Source organism: Notamacropus eugenii, chromosome 4, assembly GCF_028372415.1.
Source record: "Notamacropus eugenii isolate mMacEug1 chromosome 4, mMacEug1.pri_v2, whole genome shotgun sequence".
NCBI lineage: Eukaryota > Metazoa > Chordata > Mammalia > Diprotodontia > Macropodidae > Notamacropus > Notamacropus eugenii.
This window is the reverse complement of record NC_092875.1, coordinates 977,405-1,001,794: the sequence shown is the minus strand read 5'-3', so window position 1 is coordinate 1,001,794 and position 24,390 is coordinate 977,405. Positions and strand designations below refer to the sequence as shown.

At 42.7% G+C, this 24,390-nt stretch overlaps 1 protein-coding gene across 6 annotated transcripts in view; it reads left to right on the top strand.

Moving 5' to 3' along the window:
* Positions 1-2,778: 2,778 nt before the first annotated feature.
* Positions 2,779-24,390, top strand: part of LOC140502758 (zinc finger protein 570-like) — a 29,830-nt gene continuing 8,218 nt past the window's right edge. For 3 of the 6 annotated variants that reach the window (XR_011966558.1, XR_011966559.1, XM_072606746.1), the window contains exons 1-2: positions 2,909-3,534; positions 3,665-3,872. Coding sequence is in view for 4 of the 6 variants with exons in the window: in XM_072606746.1 (XP_072462847.1) it covers positions 3,310-3,534; positions 3,665-3,872 (433 nt within the window). In the remaining 2 variants the exon portion in view is untranslated. The other 3 variants (XM_072606747.1, XM_072606749.1, XM_072606748.1) reach the window with 3 other exon arrangements.

The window sequence follows — 24,390 nt, the reverse complement described above, 5'->3', positions numbered from 1 at the left end:
ACTGCTCTCCTGTTCTCTGCATATCCAGGAAAGACTCCTGCTCTCCTGAAACTATGACCAGGGCCTCTGCTCTCTTCTCTCACAGTCACCTGCAGTTGGAGAGACAGTCCTTTTTTCTGTTCTATTATGCATATGGAAATATTCATTTCATTTGGTGTTTCAGTTTAGAAGTAAAAGTTTTTCAAAATCCTGTGGGCTAAAATCAAGACTAATCTTGGGAAAATTGACTTTTTCAAACGTACACTTAATATTCCGTGTGATACCAGTGTGGTTTCCTGATGAATTAACAAATCTGTCCCAATTTTATAGACTTAGTGCCAATATGTAAAACAAGTGATGGTTGCAAGCATTTTAAAGCTTTACAATTACGTCAGGGTTGTCATACGAGTCAATGCATCTATTTAGTTTTTAAGACTGGTAAATGAGGGAGTATGAATTCTAATTTGAGGAATATTTAGTCTGTGAAGGATGAAGAATATTCCAAGCATAGGAGACCCGTCACCTTGAGATGGAAGGTCATTGGTGGGACAGCCAGGAGGCTGGTGTCACTGGCCCAAAGGGGATGCATTGGGGTGTAAAGTTTGGGAAGGCTGGAAAGGGAGTAGGGGGCTGGCTTCTGAATGTCCAACAGAACCTTCTGTATTTGCTGGTGGTGGCAGTGGGGAGGCAGGGGAGTTTACCAAGCAGGGAGTTAGACAGTCAGGCCTTCACTATCGGAGTCACTTTGGTGGCTGAGCGGAGAAGGGGATTGGAGACCTGAGGTAGGCATGTGAGAGATGGCAAAAAGTTAAGTTTCCACAGAAAGTATTATTAGCGGATGAAGTCATTGAGAATAAATCAGATAATAAGAAGGCTGGCAGACTACAGCTGGACTCAACAATGAGAAGACAGACAGTAGCCATCTGAAAACTGCCGAATCAGGATAGGGCAGATCTGGCCTGAACTGGCTCAGAAATATGACCACGAATAACCATGAGAAAGCTTTTGTTCTTTGTGCTTGCTTAATAAGCTGCTTGCATAGTAACTTCTCTGCCTGGAGAGGAAGGGGGGAATAAAGCACGAAATTAGGCACATTTCATACGTTAGAGATGGGAGGTATGTAATGGGGGTGTAAAGAAGATGGGGACCTAAAGGGGAATGGACCAATCCGTCCCCTGGTGGGAGGGTTTGTTTTGAATTAACTGTATATAGCTCACCTTGCTTCTGTACTCAGTGCTCTTCCTCCCCAAAAGCGGGGCTTGAGCCCGCTTTGGCCAAGGTGTTCAATTCCTCTGAACTCTGCTACAATAAATTTTCCTTGATACCTCATTAGTGTCAAGCGTGTCTCTAACCGGCAGAGCCCCCCATCCCTAGGGTGACTGCAGCAGTCCAGCAGAGGGTCTAAGGGTCTTCACCAGGATTGGGAAGGGGGCGTTGGACAGATGCTGCAGAGGTGACGTTGGTAGGTCTTGGCATATTGGATTTGAGGGATGGGAAGGAGGACCCTAAGATGACTCCTGGGTGGGGAGCCTGAGCCCCTGAGAGGGTGGGGTGGGCTGGACAGTGACAGGGACAGCGGAGGCTGGAGGTGGGGAAAGGTCAAGTTCTGTGTTGAACCCCTGGAGTTCCCGATGTGTACTGGGGGTCAGCAGAGAGGCTAGGACAGAGTCACCAGCGCAGAGCAGGTCATTTCGCTGGGGTTCTTGTGCTTGGACCCCAGTTCAAGGTCACATGCCTTCCTAGCGTCAAAATCCTCACCCTGACAGTTTTCTCCGCAGCCCAAGGACACTACGCCTGCAGTGACTCCAGAGCGCCCAGGAGGGTAGGGTCCAGAAGTCGGGCTGCAGACCGGGCAGACCAAACCCCGCCCCCAGGAGCCCCGCCCCTCGCGGTGTAAGTTACCACCTAATTAGCATGCAAAACCCCGCCCCTAGGAGCCCCGCCCCCCTCGGTGTGTAAGTTACCACCTAATTAGCATATCCGGCCGAAGCTCCCGCGCTCCTCCTACAGAAAGGCCCTCCGCCCCAATCCGGGGCACCCTGAGCCTTGGCCACCTTCCAGAAGCCTATGCCCCTCGCTCCGGTCCTTGGGGAGGGGGGTCCCTGAAACCCCCCTCAAATCGCAACAATTCGATCCATGGGGGCTGAGGAGGGGGTTAGGGGAAGGGGCGGACCTATGGGGCATGCCGGCGGTGAGAGGGCGTGGTCTGGGGGAGGATGGAGGCAGAGGACGATCCTGCGGTCAGAGGGAGGTGGGGCCCAGCCGCTGCTCTCGGGGGGCCGCAGGCTGGAGATGAGGGTCCGTCAGATGTGCCCTAGGAACGCTTGGAAGGGACGGGACTTGGGGAGCAGCCGCCGCTTCCCGGGAGGCGCTCTGGCATTTGTCTGCACTGCGCGGGGCCCTCGTTCTTTGCCCCCTCCTCTCCCCTTACGGTGTGAGCCGCTCGCCTCACTGACCGAACTACATTTCCCATAAGGGCTTGCGCACCCACGACCTCATCTTCAGAGAAAGCGAGAGCCGGTCACGCATCACTTCCGCTTCCGGCGGTCAGTCTTCGGTGGCCGTCCCCGCCGCAGTCGCCGTCCCCGCGACCGAGTCCCGCGTTCCGGATCCGGGTGAAAACGGATGAGGGCCGCGGGCCGTGGCGCGCGCGGTCGCTGACCCGCGGCAGCTCTGGCTCAGCAGTCTCCGGGGAGGGAAGGAAGTGCGGATGTAGGTAGAGCCGCGCGTGCGCAGGTAGAGCCAGGCGTGCTCCCCGGGCCACATCCCCCTCCGCAGCGGGCACTCCCATTGGTCAGTTCCCAGGGGCGTGGCCTGGCAGCCAATCAGTGGCGTTCCCGCCTGGGGATAGTCGGTCTGGGCAGGTCCCGAGTCCCGCGCCCCCACCTGCCTGTGGCCCCTGGCCGCTGCTCCCACGTGCCCTGTGAGTCCCCAGGGCTTTAATCTCTGGGCCCCTGACTGGGCACCCAAGGCTTCGCACGCGGGACGCAGCACCTCCCCCCTACCAAAGCCCCTCTTACTTCTGGGCTCAGCTCAGGGAGGTCCAGCCTCTGCCCGCCAGCCTATCAGCATTGATTGAGCGCCTGCCGTGTACCAGGCGCAGGGGATCTTCCCCCTCTGAAGGCCGCGCTGGGAGGGCAGGGGCCCCGGGCGGCCTCTGCGAGTGTCCCAGTGATTGAGGGTGGGCCCCCAGGCCCCTGCAGAATGAGCCCGTGAACGCACAGCCTGTGGTCCCCGTCCTGGCAGCCTGGAGAGAGAGGAGGGGGGAATGGCCCCTGGGGCCGCCCAGGCTCAGGTGCGGGGATCCTCCCCCCTCCCCTTCTGCAGGTCATGCCCCTGGGGAGGGGCTGGAGCTCAGCAGCAGGTGACCCCCGTTCAGATCCGGTGACAGCCCCCCAGGGTCCAAGCTGCAGGCTGAGGCAGCTCCCAGGTGTGGTGACCTTCGAGGAGGTGGCCGTGGACTTTACGGCGGAGGAGTGGGAGCGGCTGACCCCCGCCCAGAAGGACCTACACCGCAGCGTGATGCTGGAGAGCTACCTGACCTGGTTTGCCTGGGTAAGGGCCGCCCTGTGGCCACGACCCCCTAGGGAGGCTGACTGACAGCCAAAGGCCGGGCAGCTGGAAGGGACTGCCCTGAGGTCGGATCCCCACCCTGGTCCCTTCGGCGTTCATTTATTGTCCCCAGAGTCCTTCCAGGTGCCTGTACCCCCATCGGAGGAGGGGACCAGCTTCTGCACCCCCACCGTGGGGGAGTCCTGAGGCCCTGGGGCCCCTAGCACATGCCCCTGTATACCTAGCAGGACTGGCAGCCTCCAGCCCATGTGTGCTCAGCTGGCTGGAGCTAGGAGGCCCGTGGATGGGGCATGGGACAGTCCAGACTGGCCTTTGTGCAGGTGAGTCACAGCAGTGGGGAGAGGGAGGGGCAGCCTCCTGGGGGGGGTGCTCCTCTTCCCCCTCTTTTCTCCTTCCCCCTTGCCCAGCCCTCCCCCCTTCCTCCTTTCCTCCTATGCTAGGTGCTCTCCTTGCTTTTAAGTTCATGCTGTGGAGCATGTTTTGTTAGAGATGGGGTCCTTCTCTTTGATCTCCTTGGGGTGTGTGCCTCCTGAGGGGGTGGGTCAAAGATGGGGACCGTTCCTAACTTTTCTCATGTAATTGCCCTGAGTTTTTTCAGAATTGTTGGATCATTTCACTCATTGGCATGGGCCTGTCTTCTCTGGGGCCTCCAGCATTGATCCTGTAATGCCCCAGCTTTGGTTGTAGTGGGAAACCTTGGAGTTTTCACTGCTGCTGTCAGCGATGTGGAACAGTCTTTGTTGGAACACTTATTTGCCGAATGGATCATGCTCTTGTCCATTTCTGCCACTTTCTTACATATCTTGAATAATAGATGCTTATTAGAGATATAGGAAGGGAATTTTTCCACTTTGGCTTTATTTCTAGCAGCATTGACTTTGTACAGAAGCCTTTTCAAAAAAAATTGTTATGGTCCTGGTTTTATTTATTTTAGGTTCTGGGTGTCAAAATCAGAACTTATTTATTTGAAGAATTTTTGTCCAAGGATTTTTTTTTTTAAGTTTTCAGCATTCGCTTTTGTAGGATTTTGAGTTCCAAATTTTTTCTCCCTCCCTTCCCACTCCCCTCCCTAAGATGGTGTGCGATCTGATACAGGCTAAACAAGTACAGTCATATTAAACGTATTTCCACATTAGTCATGATATAAAAGAAGAATCAGAACAAAAAGAAAAAGCACAAGAAAGAAAAAACAAACAAGAGAGCAAACAGTATACTTTTCAGAATAGAATGCAGTTCAGACTCTGGGTGTGGGTAATGTTTTGGAGTTGTCAGATCATCGTCTTGCTGAGAAGAGCTAAGTGTATCAAAGATGGTCATTGCACAGGGTAGCTATTTCTGTGTACAGAGTTCTCCTGGTTCTGCTCTCTTCACTTGGCATCAGTCCATGTAACTTTTGCCAGGCTATTCTGAAATCTGCCCGTGCATAATTTCTTATAGAAGAATAATATTCCATTGCATTCATTCATGTGCTACAACTTGTTCAGCCGTTCCTCGATGGATGGACGTCCCCTCAGTGTCCAATTCTTTGCCACTACAGAAAGAGCTGCTATATGTATTGTTGTACATATGGGTCCTTTCCCCATTTGTACGATCTCTTTGGGATCCTGACCTAGCAGGGGTGCAGGGTCAAAGGGTATGCACAGTTTGATTGCCTTTTGGATGCAGCTCCAAGTTGCTTTCCAGAATGCTTGAATCAGTTCACAATTCCACCAACAATGCGTTGTATTCCAATTTCCCCACATCTCCAACATTTATTGTTTCTGAAGGACTTTGTTTTGTCTGTTATGATCCACCTCTGTCCCTTGCTTGCTAGCAACTAACTAGTTGTGAAACTTACTTCCTCTTGTTCATCTTTAGTATTTTAATGATGTTGTTTTCTAAATTTAGATTGACCATCTCATGACCGTGGTTTATTATGTTGTAATAATAATAATAGCTCCCATTTAAATGGAGCTTCCAGGTTTTCAAAGTGTTTTAACAAATATGTCATTTGATCCTCACAACAAACCTGTTGTGTTAGTGTCTTCATTTCACAGATGAGGAAACTGAGACAGACAGTGGTTAAGTGACTCGTCTTACGTCACACAGTTAGGAAGCATGTGAGGCCAGATTTCAGCCCAGGTCTTCCTGATTCTACGCCCACTAAAGGAATCTTTAGGTTAGACAGTATCACAAGCTGGTATATACCTATTTTCTACCAAACTGTCTCTCAGTTTTCCTAGAAGTTCTTTTGCTTTAAAGAGTTCTTTCAACACTTACTAAGAACTTGTGTACCAAGCGCTGTGCTGAGGGGACACAAAGAAAAGCCAAGTCAGTCCCTGTCCCAGTCCACCAAGAAAGACCACACCCATGTAGCCATGTCCATTCACAATACATAGAGAAGAAGCAACCTGTGATTGTCATTCAGGGCTACTCATAAAGTGCTCATGAGCAAGGTGGGATTTGAGCTGAGTCCTGTAGGAAGTTCAGGGGCCGAGCATTCCAGCCATGGCAGAGCACCAGTATGAAGTTGGGAAGATGGCAGAGGGAGCACATGTGTCAGTATGATTACACATGGAGAGATTGCAATGACCTGGGGCAAAGAGCTTTCAGTGCCAAGTGGAGAATTTTCTATTGGATCCTAGTTTGTCATGTAGGGATAACATGACTAGACCTTCACTTTAGGAAAATCACTGGGATCCATCTGATTGGTTGGTTGTTGTCCTTTGTTCTCACAGATGGCCAAAATGACATCTCTACGTAGGCCAAAATTAGCACAGACAGCAGGGAATTGATCTAAACTTCATTGCATCTCAGCTTCAGAGGCTGCACTGAGTGCACAATCATCTGCAAACAGAAAATCATGCACCAACACTCCTTCCACTTTGGTCTTGGCTTGTAGACTTTTCAAATTGAAGAACTTACCATCAGTACGGTAGTTGGCCTTGATGCCTCATTCATTCTCATTGAAAGCATTTGACAACATGGCTGAAAACATCCTGCTAAAAAGCATGGGAGCAAGCACACAGCCCTGTTTCACTCTATTGGTGATTGGGAAGGCACGAGAAACTGATGAACTCCAGGCAACCTGATTTTGCCATGATCTTCCACAAGCCCTCATAGATCAATGAATTTTATATCTAGACCTCTGTTTCTGGCATTTCTCCTGGAGCTGCTGGATAGCAAACCCCATATTGACTGTACTTTGGCCCTTTTTGAAGTCACAGTGGTGAAGGAGCGGGCTATTAAGGAGGACTGGCAAAAATCTTGCCAGCAAAGAGAGACCTCTTCCCCTTCCCAACCTCCTCCGTGATTGTCACCTCTTTCCCTTTCCTTTATAGAGATGAATAATGGAGGCATCCTTGAACTCCTGGGGGATAAATTCCTCTCGTTATATAGCTGAGGAAATTTCAGTCTTGTAACGCTCAGCTGGAATAGAATCAGCACCAGACATTTTGCCACAGGAGAGAAGCCTAATGGCATTCCGACTGTTTCTGTTGGAACATCAGCTAGGGAGGGATTGACTTCCATCTGAGGTACGCAATCAAAGACTTCAGCAATGATTAACGACAGTCTCTCATGAACACTATGGAAGTGTTCAGCCCATCTCTCCAGGATCATGTCCTTATCACTAATCAATATGACTCTATCAGCGCTGAGTAATTAAGAAGCCCTATAGGTCCATAAATAGCCTTCAGGAAATCATACAAGTGCTTTGGATTGTTACTGTCAGGTTAAAACTGAATTTCACCTTCTTTCTTACTGAGCCAAGAATGCTGGATCTCTCTAAGCTTCACTTGAATTTTGGTAGAATTAAATGCTGCTTCCATGGAGACAAATGAACTAGCCTGCTGGTAAACCCTGTGGAGTTCTCGTTTTTCATTTAGCAGCTTCTGAATTTCCCCATCATTTTCATCACATCAATGTTGGTGTTTGTGAGTGTTCAGATGCAGATGAGCAAATGCAGTGTTGTACACCTAATCTCTGAAAGCTGCCCACCCCTTTTCTGCTCCACTGTTGCCAACTGTGTGTTGGCTCAGCTTTCCCTCCAAGTTAGCAACAAACTGTTCCTGCTCAGAGGAGAGCTCTAATCTGTTGGCGTTAAGTTGTTTGGTAGTTGTCTTGCCTTGGGGACAGTGCTTTTGTTGAATGTGAATGTGTAGTTTGGAGAGGAGATATCTGAATCAGTCCAGCACTCTGCTCTACACACCGCCCTTTGTTGCTCTCACATCCTGTCTCCTCCTTACAATCACATAGTCTATTAAATGGCAATGTTTGCTGCAAAGATGCATCCACCGAGTTTTATTGCACTTAGGTAGATACAAGACAGTGTTGGGGATGAGAAGGTCATGCGATGCACAAGTTTGCAGCAGTGACCATTGTGTTGCTGTTTCTGACTCCACTCTCCCCAAGGACCCCCTGTCATGTCTGATAGCCTGGTCTCAAAGTTGTCCAAAACAAGGAGGAGAAAAAACATGCTTCAGTCTGTACTTAGAGACATCAGTTTTCTCTCCCTTCTCTCCCTTCTCCCTTCCGCTGTTTCTTGGGTCATTTTGTTTTCTAGTAAAATAATTCTCCTGTTCATAGAATCAATCATCATCGTGTTTATAGTCTCTATTACTTTATCCCAAGTTTCCTTGTCTTCTCTATTTCTCCTTTATTGCCTCTCCCCAACTTAGCCACCCAACTGCCAAATCATGGGGTTTTTGTTTCACATTCACTACTCCTTTTGGATGCGTTCCATTTTCTTCACTAACATGGTCATCGCTAAGATGCAGGCCCTGCTTATCTCCTACCTGGACTATTGCAGTGGCTACTGGTGTGTCTTCCTTCCTCAAATCTCTCCCCATGCCCTCACATCTGCCAAAGTAATTTTTCAAATGCACAGCTCTTAATGTCTTAGTACCTTTTTGAAAATCAACTTTAATGGCTTCTTATCTCCAAGATCAAAAATAAGCTCTAGATGACTGTTAAAGTCCTTTGCTGGCCCCAGCCTGTGTTTTTTTTTCAACTTCATTTTGTTATTCCCTTTCCTACACTTTTTGGTTCAACCAAACTGGCCCCTTGCTGGGTTTTTAAAAAATATTATTTTATTTTTTTCCCAATTACATGTAAAAAGTGTTAACTTTTTTGTAAAAAGTGTTAATTTTTTTCTTTCAAAACTTGAATTTCAAATTCATTCCCCCCTCCCTCATTGAGAAGGCAAGCAATTTGACATAGGTTATCTATGTATATTCATGCAAAACACATTTCCATATAAGTCATTCCGTGAAAGAAAACATAGACCCAAAAAACCCCAAGAAAAATGAAGAAAAAGTATCTTCAATCTTCATTCAGGCTCTATCAGTTCATTCTTTGGAGATGGATAGCACTTTTTATCATAAGTCCTTCAGAATTGTCTTGGATCGTTATTACTGAGAATAGCTGTTATTCATCCTCCTGGTTCTGCTCATTTCACTTAGCATCAGTTCATGAAAGTCTTTACATGTTTTTTTAGAGTATCCTGCTCATCCTTTCTTAAAGCATACTAGTATTCCATAACAGTCATATACAACAACTTGTTCTGCTATTCCCCAGTTGATGGACATCCCCTCAATTTCCAATTCTTTGCCTCCACTAAAAAAAAAACAAAACTGCTAAGAATATTTTTGTACACATAGGTCCTTTTCCTTTCTGTTTTTTATCTCTTTGTGATACAGACCTAGTGGTGGTATTATTTTGTCAAAGTATGCATTGTTTTATTACCTTTTGGGCCTGGTTCCAATCTCCAGAATGTTTGAATAAGTATACAGCTTCACCAATGGTACATTAGTATTTTAATTTTCCCACTAATTTTTGTCATTTTTCCTTTTCTGTCATATTAGCCAGTTGGGGTGTAGGGTGTGTTCAGGGAGGATCAGAACTTTAGTGTGATGATGCCCTTTTTGGGGCTCTTTCCACCTTTGATGTTCACCTGTTCCACCCAACTCTCACCTATAGCTCCAAGAAGCTGCAGCATGCTCAGCAGTCACACACCCATCAGTAGATGGGCCAAACCAGATTGAGGATAACCAAGGGGTCTCAAACCCATTGGTGAGTTAGGGGAGTGTCTACCCCCAGCATGTGAAGACTTCCTCTGGTGGAATGGGCAGATGAGAACAGTTTGTTCCAATGGCCACGAAGGCAGCTGAAGCAGGTGATGTGGAGTGCTTAGAGCTTGGTGAGACACTGAAGATGCCAATGTCATCCGCTGTATCCTGAGCCATCACCAGTCATCTTGACTCCATCCTGCCACTGGACTATGATGGCTCTGGAGAAGAGAGTAAAGCTGACGACTTCGTGCAACTCTGCCTCACTTAAATCCAATTTACACATGAACCAGAAGACATCACTTGTGGTAGAGCATCCCAAGCTCATATTGGTCTGATCAGCCACAGTTGGACACACTGAAACTTCACTTTGTCATGATGGTGTCATTTTGGTCCTCTGCAGAAACGAAGGACAACAACCAACCAACCACTGGCCAGTCTGACAGGTGTGAGGTAGTAGCTCAGAGTTGTTTAAATTTGCATTTCTCTCATCAATAGTGATTTAAAGCATTTTTTTCATATAACCATAGCATTGATTGCTTTGTGTGAAAACTGCCTGTTTGTATCCTTTGGCCATTTATCAACTGAAGAATGGCTCTTATTTCTATGAATTTGACTCAGTTTTCTAAATGTTTGAGAAATAAAGTCTTTATCAGGGAAACTCACTGTAAAAATTGTTTTTTGCAGTCATTATTACCAACTATGTATTTCCCTCCATCCTATTTTCCCTGTTTATCCTATCCTCTCTCCTTTTACCTAGTCCATTCACAGAAGTATTTTACTTCTGATTTATACCTTTCCTAAACTGCCCTCCCTTCTATTGACTCTCTCCCTCCCTTTCCCTTCCTACTTTCCTGTATGATAAGATAGATTTCTACACCCAACTGAGTATGTATGGTATTCTCTCTTTGAGTCAGTCCTGATGAGAGTAAGGTTCATATGCTGTCCTCCCCACTTCCTGCATTTTCCTTTCCACTGTACAATTTCTTATAGACCTCTTTAATATCAGATAATTTATTCCTATTCTACCTCTCCCTTTCCCCTTCTCCCAGTGCATTCATTTTTCTTATCCTTTTATTTTTTTTAAAATAATCATACTATCACATTCAACTCACCCCTCTGCTTTCTATCTATGCATACTCCTTCTAACTTCCCTAATAACGACAAAGTTGTTAGGTGTTATAATTATCAATTTCCTATGTAGTAATATAAACAGCTTAACCTTATATTCCTTACAATTTCTCTTTCCTGTTTACCTTTTGCATCTTGTATTTGAGAGTCAAATTTTCTATTCAGCTCTGGTCTTTTCATCAAGAATGCCTGAAAGTTCCCTGTCTCACTGAACATCCATTTCCCCTCTGAAGAATTAGGCTTAGTTTTGCTGGGTAGGTGCCTCTTGGTTGTAAGCCTACCTCCCTTGCCCTCCAGGATATCATATGTCCTGACTGTGCCTCCACCATATTTGAATTATTTCTTTTTGACTGCTTGCCATTTTTTCTCCTTGATCTGGGAGGCCTGAAATGTGACTACAATATTCCTGGCAGTTTTCATTTTGGGATCTGTTTAAGGAGCCTGATCAGTGGATTTTTTCAATATCTGTGCTAGTCTCTGGTTCTAGAATATCAGGGCAGTTCTCTTTGATAACTTGTTGAAAGATGATATCTAGGCTAATTTTTTTATCTTGACTTGGCAGTGCAATAACTCTTAAATTATCTCTCCTGGATCTATTTTCCTGTCAGTTGTTTTTCCAATGAGATATTTCACATTTTCATCTATTTCTTTCATTCTTTTGATTTTGTTTGATTATTTCTTGATATCTCATAGTCATTAGCTTCTGCCTTTCCAATTCTAACTTTTAAGGAATTATTTTCTTCAGTGAGCATTTGTACCTCCTTTTTCATTTGACCAGTTCTGCTTTTTTAAGAAGTTCTTCTCTTCAGTTAATTTTTGTATATCTTTTTTTCCATTTGGCCAGTTTTGCTTCTCAAGACATTCTTCTCTTTACTGGATTTTTGTATCTTTTACCATTTGGTCTATTCTATTTTTTAAGGTGTTATTATTATTTTTTTAAATTTTTTATGCCAACTTTACCAGGCTGTTGGCTCTTTTTTCATGATTTTCTTGCATCACTTTCATTTCTCTTCCCAATTTTCCCTCTACTTCTCTTATTTGATTTTTAAAATCCTTTTTGAGCTCTTTCATGGCCTGAGTCTGATCCACATTTTTCTTCAAGGTTTTTGATTCAGGAATTTTGATTTTGTTGTATTCTGAGTGTGTGTTTTGATCTTCCTAATGCTTTCTATGGTCAGAATGTTTTTTCTGTTTGTTCATTTTCCACCTATTTCTTTTAACTTTATGCTGCTTCCCAGCATAAAGGGACTCTGATTGGCACTCTGCTTCCCAAGTGGAGGGGCCCCTGTCCTATGCTTCAGGTTTTTTTTACAGCTGTTTTCAGAGGTAATTCTGGGAACCTGTAAGTTTTTGCCTTGTCCAAGGTATGATCTAGGGAGGGGTGTGTTTATTATTCTCCTGTACTATACAGTGGTTTGTGAGTAACCAAAAGCATTCTTTGCAACCCCAGAACTGTGACCAGGGCCCATGCTTACCTGCAGCCCCAAGCTCTGCTGTGCTAGTGTTCCTTCTTGCCCTGGGAAAAAGACCCAGAAGTGAACCCAGGTCTAAGTATAGGCAATGCAGCAAAGTTCTACCCCTGGTATCAGCGAAGTGATCCCTGTAAATCTCCTTCTGACATGATGTTTGATCCCCTTAACTTCTGTGGGCTGAGAGGTCTGGAAACCTCCACTGCTGCCACTGATTCAGTCACCCCAGTGCCTGCTCCTGATTTTCTGGGGCCCAGTGTGCTGGCACACCTGTGCTGGACCGTGCTTCTCGTTCACCCTGGTGCAACAGACCTTTGCTGTTGACCTTGGGCTGGACAGTTGTTTCACTCTGTCTTTTTGTTCTGCTGCTCTAGAATTTGTTTAGCATCATTACTGAAAGGTATTTGGAGAGGTTTGGGGGAGAGCTCAGGCCGGTCCTGCTTCACTCCACCATCTTGGCTCCACCTTGCCCCCTTGCTGTTTTTAACACATGACACTCCATCTCCTATGTCCATGCATTTGTAGTCTGTCCCCTCTACCTGGAATACTCCTTCTTCTCTCTGCCTCTTAGAATCTCTTGTTTTCTTCAAAACTCTGGCCAAAGACATCTCCTACAAGAAGGCTTCCCTGATCTCTCCCCTCCACACCCCAATTTTGGTGCCTCTTCCCCTCAGTTTCCCTTGTGTCTGTTTTGTCTCTTCCTCTGTCCCTGGTGTCTCCCTCAGTAGAATGTCAGCTCCTTGAGGCAGGCCATTGTGGGAGGTATGTGCTTGCCAGTCCCAAAATGCTGATGGGCCTCTCCTCATTCTTCCGGAGAATGATGTTTGCCTGGAAATCACAAGAGAAGTACTCCAAGGAGGAAACAAGAAGAAGAGTGGAGATCACCATTCTCACTTCTGTGAGGACAGACGGGAGGCCTAGTCATCACCTTGAAACCTTCCTAATTGCAGCGATGCACTGGATAGCTCAGGGAAAGTTAGCACCTTGTGTTCTGAGTCCTACTGGGGTGTACACACAGCTTCCTTGAGTGAAGAGAGTAGCAGTGGTGGGTGGCCCGCTGCTGAGAGGGACCCCAGCATCCCTTGTTGACCTGGCACCCAATAGCCCTCATGTCTTTCCAAGTCCTACGTCTGGGACATGGTCTAGACTAAGGCCAAAAGTCCTCAGAGTCATCCAGTCTACCAACCTTTACCTGCTTCTGGTGACTTTCACGTGGAATCCATGATACTACCAGCAGTAAAACCGATGGCCTCAGAGGTCAGTTGACAGAAGAGTTGTTTTTTTGACAAAAGCAAAGAGGCAGATTTGACATCAGTAGAGAGAGCTGAAATCCATGGCTGGCATGGGGTCTTAACCTGGAGAAGAAAAGACTTAGGAAAGATGAGAACAGTTTTCAGCAATCTTAAAGCTGTTCCATAGAGAAGACATTCATTTGTTCTGCTTGAACTCAGGTGTCATCAGGAGCAGTTGGGGCTTAGGAGGACAAAGAGGCAAATTGAGGCTTGATTAAAGTGGGATAGACTGCCTGTGGAAGTTATGCAATGAGTTCCACTTCATTGGATGTTGTAGGGCAATAATTCTATAACCAATGGCCAAGAGAGCTTTAATGGGATTTTTTTTTCAGGTTTGGGTTGGATGAGATAGCTACTAAAATTCCTTCCATTTCTGAAAAGCCCAATTCATTCTCTGATCCTTTTCTTTTACCTAATAAAGCAAAAAACCCTCCTTTTTGTAATTTTTAGCTTTCTTCACCAGTTTCAGCTCATTCTAGGCTTTAGTAATCCTAACATCACTCTTTCAGGACATTATGTTTTTGTATTTTATTTACACCTGGGTTGCATGGTGGATGTGGGCAGCTAGGGGTGCTATAGTGCACAGAGTGCTGGGGCCTGGAGTCAGCAAGACTCATCTTCTTGAGTTCAAATCCAGCCTCAGACACCTACTAGCTCTGTGATCCTGGGCAAGTCATTTATTTGCTTCAGTTTTCTCCACCATAAATAGGGATAACAATAGCACCTCTCTTGGAAGGTTGTTGAGAAAATCAAATGAGACACCATTCGTAAAGCATTTAGCACAATGCCTGGCACATAGTAGGTGATATGTTAATACTTATTCTCTTCCTTTTTTCTTCCCTTTCCCTTGTCCTTGCTTCTGTCTTCTATACTTGTGTTTTACTATTGTAAGAGGGTCCACAAGTTCTTTGTGCATGGATGTTGGTCTGTTTGGACAAATTCATGAAGCTTTATTCTCTCATTCTACAGAGAAGGAAACAAAGGCACATAGAGATGAAATGACTTCCCTGAAGGCACTCTTAGACCCTTGAGTGCTCACTGTCTCTACTATTATGTCAGAATTTTATCTTTTTGTTTTTTGAGAATTAAATTCTTGAGCACTTCCTATCTCTCCTGGGCTTGAATTCCCTTGTAGAATTGCATCACTGAGATCCCACTTGTCTTCACTCTAAATCCTTTGAAATATGCTCTCCCCGAATTCTGTCTTTCTTCTCATTCTCTATTTAACATATATAGATGATCATCATTTGGTCATTTCAGAAAAGCAAAGACCACACATTCAGTGCAAGTTGCTGCAACCTTCTCCTAAGTTTCTGTAATTCTTAAAAGAGTTTCTTATCTATTTTTCATAGGAACCAAACCTCAGAAGAATTAATTATTTATATTATTATGCTCCATATTATATTATTATTATATTGAACCAATATTGGCCTTATGTGGAGTTTCCTTCCATTTTCTCTGGTCTGGCTGTTTAGAACTATTCAAACTAAGTCTGCTTCACTTGGTAGAGAAGTACTGTGAGGTAACAGAAAGAGCAGGTGTCTGCCTCACAAGGTTATAGTGCACTGCCATGTGAAATAAGAACGCTGGTATAAGTCAATAGTTATAAAACTGCATGACGATATTAATTCATATATGTAAACCTGAAAGCTTGGGGATTACTTTCCTCACAATATTACAGTTATCAGATTGAATTATTATTTATTCTACACTTTGGAGTTTGACCGGTTTATAATGATGATCAGATGCTTGCTATCGTTCATATGGCACCTTAAGGTTGATAAAGTCCTTTGCAAAGATCTCACTTTATCCTCACGGCAATCCTAGGAGATAGGTGCTGTCAAGATCACCACTGTACAGATGAGAAAACTGAGACAAATACGGGCTCAGTGACTTATTCAGAGTCACATAGCTAGTAAGCGGTTGAGAGTGGATTTGAACTCAGGTCTCCCTGACTATCCACAAAACTGCCTACCTGCTTCAGTTTTTTTTTAATACTTATAATTTATTTTATTTATTTTTATTATTTTTACTAATTTATTTGTTTTCAGTTTTCTACAATCATTTCTGTAAGTCTCAGATTTTTCTCCCCCTCCCTTCCCCCTCCCTCCCTGAAACAGTGTGCACACTTATATGGGTTCTAAACATACATTCTTATTAAACACATGTTTACATTGGTCTTGTTGCATAGAAGAATTAAAATGAATGGAAGAAACCATGAGAAAAAAACAAAACATAACACAAGAGAAAATAGTCTGCTTCATTGTGCATTCTGATTCCATAGTTTTCTCTGGATGTGGATGGCATTTTGCCTCAAGAATCCTTTGAATCTTTTAGGTCCTTGCATTCCTATGAAGGGCCAAGTTTACCAGAAAAATTCCTCTCACACTGTGGTTGTTACTATGTACAATGTTCTGGTTCTGCTCCTTTCACTCAGCATCAGTACATATAAATCCTTCCAGGTCTCTCTGAAGTCTTCCTGTTCATCATTTCTTATAGCACAATAGTATTCCATTACATTCATATACCACAACTTGTTCAGCCATTCCCAAATTGATGAGCATCCCCTCGATTTCCAGTTCTTGGACACCACAAAGAGAGTTGCTATAAATATTTTTGTATATATGGGATCCTTTCCCATTTTTATGATCTCTTAGGGATATGATCCTAGAAGCTGTATCACTGGGTCAAATGGTATGCATCTTTTTGTATCCCTTTGGACATAGTTCCATATTGCTCTCCAGAATGGTTGGAAAAGCTCACAACTCCACCAACAATGAATTAGCGTTCCAACTTTCATGCATCTTCTCCAGTATTCATCATCTTCCTGTTTTGTCATGTTAGCCAATCTGATAGATGTGATGTGGTACCTCAGAGTTGTTTTGATTTGCATCTCTCTAATCACTAGTGATTTAGAGCATTTTTTTTCATATGACTATAGATAACTTTAATTTCTTCCTCTGAAAACTGCCTGTTCATATCCATTGACCATTTATCAATTGAGGAATGACTTGTATTCTTGTAAATTTGACTCAGTTCTCTCTATATTTTAGAAATGAGGCTTTTATCACAAACACTAGTTGTAAAAATTCTTACCCAGTTTTCTACTTCCCTCCTAATCTTGGTTGCACTGGGTTTGTTTGTGAAAAAACTTTTCAATTTAATGTAATCAAAATTATCCATTTTGCATTTCATAATGTTTTCTATCTCTTGTTTGGTCATAAATTTCCTCATTTTATCAATCTTTTTACCTAGATCATGCATCCATTTGGACTTTATTCTTGTGTATAGTGTCAGGCATTGGTCTATGTCCAGTTTCTACCACACTGTTATCCAGCTTTCCCAGCAGTTTCTGTCAAGAAATGAGTACTTATCCCAGAAGCTGGGGTCCTTGGGTTTATGAAACAGTAGGTTGCTATATTCATTGACTCCTGTATCTTGAGTACCTAATCTATTCTACTGGTCTACCCCTCTATTTCTTAGCCAGTACCAAATAGTTTTGATGATTGCTGCTTTATAATTAAATTTGAGATCTGGTAGGGCTAGGCCACCTTCCTTAGCATTTTTTTATCATTAGGTCCCTTGATTTTCTTGACCTTTTGCTCTTCCAGATGAATTTTGATATTATTTTTTCTAGCTCTAGAAAATAATTATGTGGTAGTTTGATTGGTATGACACTGAATAAGTAAATTAATTTAGGTAGAATTTTCATTTTTATTATATTAGCTCTGCCTACCCATGAGCAGCTGATGATTTTGTACTCAGATCTGACTATTTGTTTGAAAAGTGTTTTGTAATTGTGTTCATATAATCCCTGGGTTTGTTTTGGCAGGTAGACCCCCAGATATTTTATAGTGTCTACCATAGCTTTAAATGGGATTTCTCTTTCTATCTCTTGTTGTTGGGTTTTGTTAGTAATATTTAAAAATGCAGATGACTTATATGGGTTTATTTTGTAAACTGCAGCTTTGCCAGTGTTGCTTATTATTTCAAGTAGGTTTTTACTTGATACTCTGTGATTCTCTAAGTATATCATCATATCGTCCACAAAGAGTGATAACTTAGTTTCTTCTTTGCCTGTTCTAATTGCTTCAATATGTTTTTCTTCCCTTATTGCAAAAGCTAACATTTCTAGTACCATATTGAATAACGGTGGTGATAATGGACATCCTTGTTTCACCCCTGATTTTATTGAAAATGCATTTAGCTTATCCCCATTACATATAATTCTTGCGGATGGTTTTAGGTAGATACTACTTATTATTTTATGGAAAGTTCCATTTATTCCTATGGCCTCCAGTGTTTTCAATAGGAATAGGTGTTGTATTTTGTCAAAAGTTTTCTCTGCGTCAATTGAGATAATCATATGGTTTCTGTTATCAATAACGATCAATAACGATGATAGTTTTTCTACTGTTGAACCAGCCCTGCATTTCGGTTTAAATCCTATGTGGTTGTAATGTATTATTCTCTTGATAAGTTCCTGTATTCTTTTTTTAAAAATTTATTTAAATTTATTTATTTAAGTTTTCAACATTCCTTTCCACAAAATTTTGGGTTCCAGATTTTCTCCCCATTTCTCCCCTTCCCCCACCCCTAAACGCCGATCATTCTAATTACCCCTATCACCAATCTGTTCTCCCTTCTAACATCCCTCCCTTCCCTTATCCCCATCTTCTCTTTTGTCTTGTAGGGCAAGATAAATTTTTGCCAGGCCTAGAGGCCTGTGGGCTACCCGAGTCTTCTTACCTCACCTCTCGAGGTCTTCAGCTGGCCAAGCCGGATGCTCGTATGAGAGAAAGGACGTTCCAGAGTCGAACAAGGGTTGAGCTTTATTCAGGGTTCTGGTTACAAGTGCAGGGGAATTCTTCCTTAGGAGGGAGCGAAGAATCTCCCAAGGAGGCAAAGATCTTACAATAAGAGATTGGAAGTAGAAGTATAAGTGGGGAGAGAGGGGGAGGGGAGAGAGGAGAGAGGAAAAGCGGAGCCTTGTGTCCTCACACGTGGCCCCTCCGCCCAAGAGAGCTTTCAGGCTTTCCTGATCCTACTTAAGCTCTCCAGCCGCATAGTTTGCATCTGAATACCGTGCTGTTAGATAACAATAGTGTGCCCAGATCCGGGACAATCTCGAGGGCGGGGAGAGCTCTCTCCCATCACGTTTCTCACGGGAAGAGGCGGAAATACACGAGATAGCTCGGTTCACCTCGATTCCCAGTCGTTTCCTGGGGGGGCCTCGTGAGAACTCTAAGATTTAGAAGTTCCCACCTTTACCCGCCCGAGACTGTCCACATGGAATTGAGCTTCCATCCCCAGCAAATTTCTATACCACATTACCCGTATTTCTTATTTCCTAGTTGCAAGAACAATACTCAACAGTTATTCCTAAAACTTTTGAGTTCCAACTTCTCTTCATCCCTTCCTCTTCACCCATTCCCTTTAGGAAGGCAGGCAATTCAATATAGGCCATATCTGTGTAGTTTTGCAAATGACTTCCATAATAGTCATGTTGTGTAAGACTAACTATATTTCCCTTCATCCTGTCCTGCCTCCTGTTTCTTCTATTCTCTCTTTTGATCCTATCCCTCCCCAAGAGTGCTCCCTCCTCCCACTGCCCTCCCTTCCATTATCCCCCCAACCCTGCTTATCCCTTTCTCTTCCACTATCCTGTATTGTAAGATAGGTTTTCATACCAAAATGAGTGTGCATTTTATTCCTTCCTTTAGTCTAATGTGATGAGAGTAAGCTTCATGTTTTTTCTCTCTCACCTTCCCCCCTTTTTCCCTCCATTGAAAAATCTTTTACTTGCCTCTTTTATGAGAGATAATTTGCCCCATTCCATTTCTTCCTTTCTCCTCCCAATATATTTCTCTCTCACTGCTTGATTTCATTATATAAAGATATGATCCCATCCTATTCAATTCACCCTGTGCTCTCTGTCTCCCTGTCTCTCTGTGTGTGTATGTGTGTAATGCCACCAACTACCCAGATACTGAAAAAAGTTTCAAGAGTTAACAAATATTGTCTTTCCCTATAGGACTGTAAATAGTTCAACTTTAGTAAGTCCCTTATGACTTCTCTTTGCTGTTTACCTTTTCATGCTTCTTTTGATTCTTGTGTTTGAAAGTCAAATTTTCTTTTCAGCTCTGGTCTTTTCATCAAGAATGTTTGAAAGTCCTCTATTTCATTGAAAGACCAGTTTTTCCCCTGAAGTATTATACTCAGTTTTTCTGGGTAGGTGATTCTTGGTTTTAGTTCTAGTTCCTTTGACTTCTGGAATATGCTATTCCATGCCCTTCGATCCCTTAATGTAGAAGCTGCTAGATCTTGTGTTATCCTGATTGGATTTCCACAATACTTGAATTGTTTCTTTCTAGCTGCTCGCAATATTTTCTCCTTGACCAGGGAACTCTGGAATTTGGCCACAATGTTCCTAGGAGTTTCTCTTTTTGGATCTCTTTCAGGTGGTGTTCTGTGGATTCCTTGACTACTTATTTTGCCCTCTGGTTCTAGAATCTCAGGGCAGTTTTCCTTGATAATTTCATGAAGGATGATATCTAGGCTCTTTTTTTGATCATGGCTTTCAGGCAGTCCCATAATTTTTAAATTGCCTCTCCTGGATCTATTTTCCAGGTCAGTTGTTTTTCCAGTGAGATATTTCACATTATCTTCCATTTTGTCATTCTTTTGGTTTTGTTTTGTGATTTCTTGCTTTCTCACAAAGTCATTAGCGTCCATCTGTTCCATTCTAATTTTGAAAGAACTATTTTCTTCAGTAAGCTTTTGAACCTCCTTTTCCATCTGGCTAATTCTGCTTTTTAAAGCATTCTTCCCCTCATTGGCTTTTTGAACCTCTTTTGTCAATTGAGTTAGCCTATTTTTCAAGGTGTTATTTTCTTCAGCATTTTTTGGGTCTCCTTTAGCAAGGTGTTGACCTGCTTTTCATGCTTTTCTTGCATCTCTCTGATTTCTCTTCCCAGTTTTTCCTCCACCTCTCTTACTTGATTTTCAAAATCCTTTTTGAGCTCTTCCATGGTCTGATCCCATTGAATATTTATTTTGGATGTTTGGGATACAGAAGCCTTGACTTTTGTGTCTTTCCCTGATGGCAAGCATTGTTCTTCCTCATCTGAAAGGATGGGAGAAGGTATATGTTCACCAAGAAAGTAACCTTCTATAGTCTTATTTTTTTCCCTTTTTTGGGCATTTTCCCCAACCAGTTACTTGACTTTTTGGTCCTTTGTCAAGAGTAGGGTAATACTCTGGGAATCTGTAAGATCTCAGTTCCTCCAAGGTGGCACAATCAAGGGTGTACTGGTCTGGGTGCAGAGAGGAATTTTTGTGCCCAGAATCTTAGCAGAATTTCCTCTCCACAGGCACCTGGCCTCCAGTTCCGCCAAGTCAGCACTGGGGGCTGATTTTCAAATAAGCTGGATAGGCAGGGCCGCCACTCAGTGTGAGACAAAGACTAGCTGCCTCAGGGCCTCTACTCAGGGCTGAGGTAAGACTCAGCTCTTCAGTGCCCCCAGGGGTTTTTACTCTCCAACAATGGAGCCGTCTGGATGGGCTGCTGTGCAGCCTCTGTGGCCCCTGCCTGTTGCCTGAGCTATGGGAAGGCCCTTCTACCTTCTGGCTAGCTGAAAAAACCCTGTCACTGACCTTTGGAGCCTGTGGGTTGAGGGATCTGGGAACCGCTGCTACTGGGACTGGGGATTCCACGACTGGAGATTCTGCCCCCAAGGGCTGTTTGTGCGCTGCATGGCCAAGGCTGGGCTGAGCTCCGCTCTGCATCCCATGCAACAGATGTTTCCCGTGGGCCTTTTGGGTCACCCTGGGCTGGAAATTTCCTCCACTCTGTTGTTCTTCACTTCTGTTGCTCCACAAGAGTTGCTCTCTACAGGTTTTTTATGGGCTGTATGAGGAGAACCTCTGTATCTATGTCTTTCTACTCCACCGTCTTGGCTCCGCCTTCCCAAGTTCCTGTATTCTTTTTGATAATATCTTATTCAAAATTTTTCATCTGTATTCATTAGAGAAATTGGTCTATAATTTTCTCTCTCTGTTTTGACTCTTCCTGGTTTAGGTCTCAGAAGCATTATTTGTATTACAAAAAGAATTTGGTAGGACTCCACCAGTTTTCCCAAATAATCTATATAGTATTGGAATTAATTGTTCCTTAAATGTTTGATAGAATTCACTTGTAAATCCATCTGACTCTGGAGATTTTTTCCTAGGGATTTCATTGATGGCTTGTTCAATTTCTTTTTCTGAGATGGGGTTATTTAAGTATTCAATTTCCTCTTCCGTTAATCTGGGCAATTTATATTTTTTTAAATATTCATTCATCTCACTTAGATTGCCAAATTTGTGGGCACACAGTTGGGTAAAGTCCTTCCTAATTATTTCTTTAATTTCCTCCTCATTGGAGGTGATTTCACCCTTTTCATTTTTGATATTGGTAATTTGGTTTTCTTCTTTCTTTTTTTAAAAATCAAATTGACCAAAAGTTTATCAATTTTATTGTTTTTTTCATAAAACCAACTCTTAGCTTTATTTATTAGTTCAATAGTTTTCTTAATTTCAATTTTATTCATCTCTCCTTTGGTTTTCAGAATTTCTAATCTGGTATTTTCTTGGGAATTTTGAATGTGTTCTTTTTCTAGCTTTTTCAACTGTTTGCCCAATTCATTGATCTCCTCTTTCTCTATTTTATTCATGTAGGCATTCAATGATATAAAACTTCCCCTAAGAACTGCTTTGGCAGTATCCCATAAGATTTGGTAGGTTGTCTCATTATTGTCATTCTCTTGAATGAAGTTGTTGATTGTTTCTATGATTTGTTGTTTAATCCACTCATTCTGTAGGATTAGATGATTTAGTTTCCAACTGATTTTTGATCTATATTTCCATGGCCTTTTATTACACATAATTTTTATTGCATTATGATCTGAGAAGGATGCATTGACTATCTCTGCTTTTTTCCACTGGATTTTGATGTTTTTATGTCCTAGTACGTGGTCAATTTTTGTATATGTGCCATGTACCACTTAGAAAATGGTGTATTCCTTCCTATCCCCATTCAATTTTCTCCAGAGATCTATCATATCTACCTTATCCAGTGTTCTATTCATTTCCTTATCTTCTTTCTTGTTTATTTTGAGGTAAGATTTATCAAGTTCAGAGAGGGGTGGCTGAGGTCCCCCACTAGTATAGTTTTGCTATGTATTTCTTCCTATAACTCCCTTACCTTCTTCTCTAACAATGTGGATGCTATGCCACTTGGTGCATATATGTTTAGTAATGATATTGTTTCATTGTCTATGGTACCTTTTAGCAGGACATTATTTCCTTCTTTATATCTTTTGATTAGATCTATTTGTGCTCTTGCTTTGTCTGAGATTAGGATTGCTACCCCTGCTTTTTTTTTTTTTACATCAGCTGAAGCATAATATATCCTAATCCAACCTTTTGGCATGTATCCCCATGTTTCAAATGTGTTTCATGTAAACAACATATTGTTCAACTATGGTTTTTAATCCATTCTGCTATCTGCCTCTTTTGTATGGAAGAGTTCATCCCATTCACATTCACAATTTTGATTACTATCTTTGTCTTTTCCTCCATCCTATTTCCCTCCATTTATGATTTTATTTCTTCCTTCTCACTTCTCCTCCACAATAGAGTTTCAGTTTTTGACCACTGTCTCCCTCAGTCTTCCCTCCCTTCTATCAGCCCCGCTCCCTTTACTTTTCCTTTCCCCGTCCTAATACCTATAGAGCTAGTTAGATCCCTCCTTGCACCAAATCAGATGAGAGTAAATGTCAATCAGTGCTCATCCCCCTCCCCTGCTGTAATATGGTTTTGAACCTCTTCCTGTGATATAATTTACCTTTTACTGCCTTCTCCTTTTCACATCTCCTGTTACAATCCATTTGCACCCTTATATCACATTCTTTAATCATCACATCATTTAATTTATGCCTACTGTATCTATGTATATACCTTTTAAAATCATAATAAATATACATTTCTCAAGATTAACAAGTATCATCTTTCCTTAGAGGGATATAAAAGTTTGCCCATGTTGAATAACAAGTTTTTTCTCCCTTTTACCTTATTATGCCTCTCTTGAGACTTGTATTTGACGATCAAATTTTCTATTGAGCTCTGACCTTTTCATCATGAATGTCTGGAAATCCCTTATTTCATTGAATGTTCATCTCCTTGCCTGAAATATTATGCTCAGTTTTGCTGGGTAACTGATCCTTGGTTGTAGTCCAAGCTCCTTTGCCTTACAGCATATCATATTCCATTGTCTCTGATCTTTTAACGTAGAAGTTGCAAGGTCCCATGTGATGCTGACTGTTGTTCCTTGATATTTGAATTGTTTCTTTCTGGGGCTCCTTGCAGTATTTTCTCCTTAACTTGATAGTTCTGGAATTTGGCAACAATATTCCTTGGTGTTTTCAGTTGAGGATCTCTTTCATGAGATCATTGGTGGATTCTTTTGATGACTATTTTGCCCTCTGGATCTAGGACCTCTGGGCAGTTTTCCTTTATGATTTCTTGGAAGATATTGTCCACACTCTTTCATCATGGCTTTCTGGTAGACCAATAATTCTTAGATTTTCTCTCCTGAATCTATTTTCCAGGTCAATTGTTTTTCCAATGAGATATTTTACATTTTCTTCTATTTTTTCATTCTTTAAATTCTGTTTGACTGATTCTTGATATCTTGTAGAGTCATTAGCTCCTACTTTCCCAATTCTAATTTTTAATAGATTGTTTTCTTCGGTTAACTTTTGCATCTCCTTTTCCATTTGCTTAATTGTTCCTTTTAAAGAATTAGTTTCTCCAGTTAGGTTTTGTACCTCCTTTTCCATTTATCCAATTTTCCTTTTT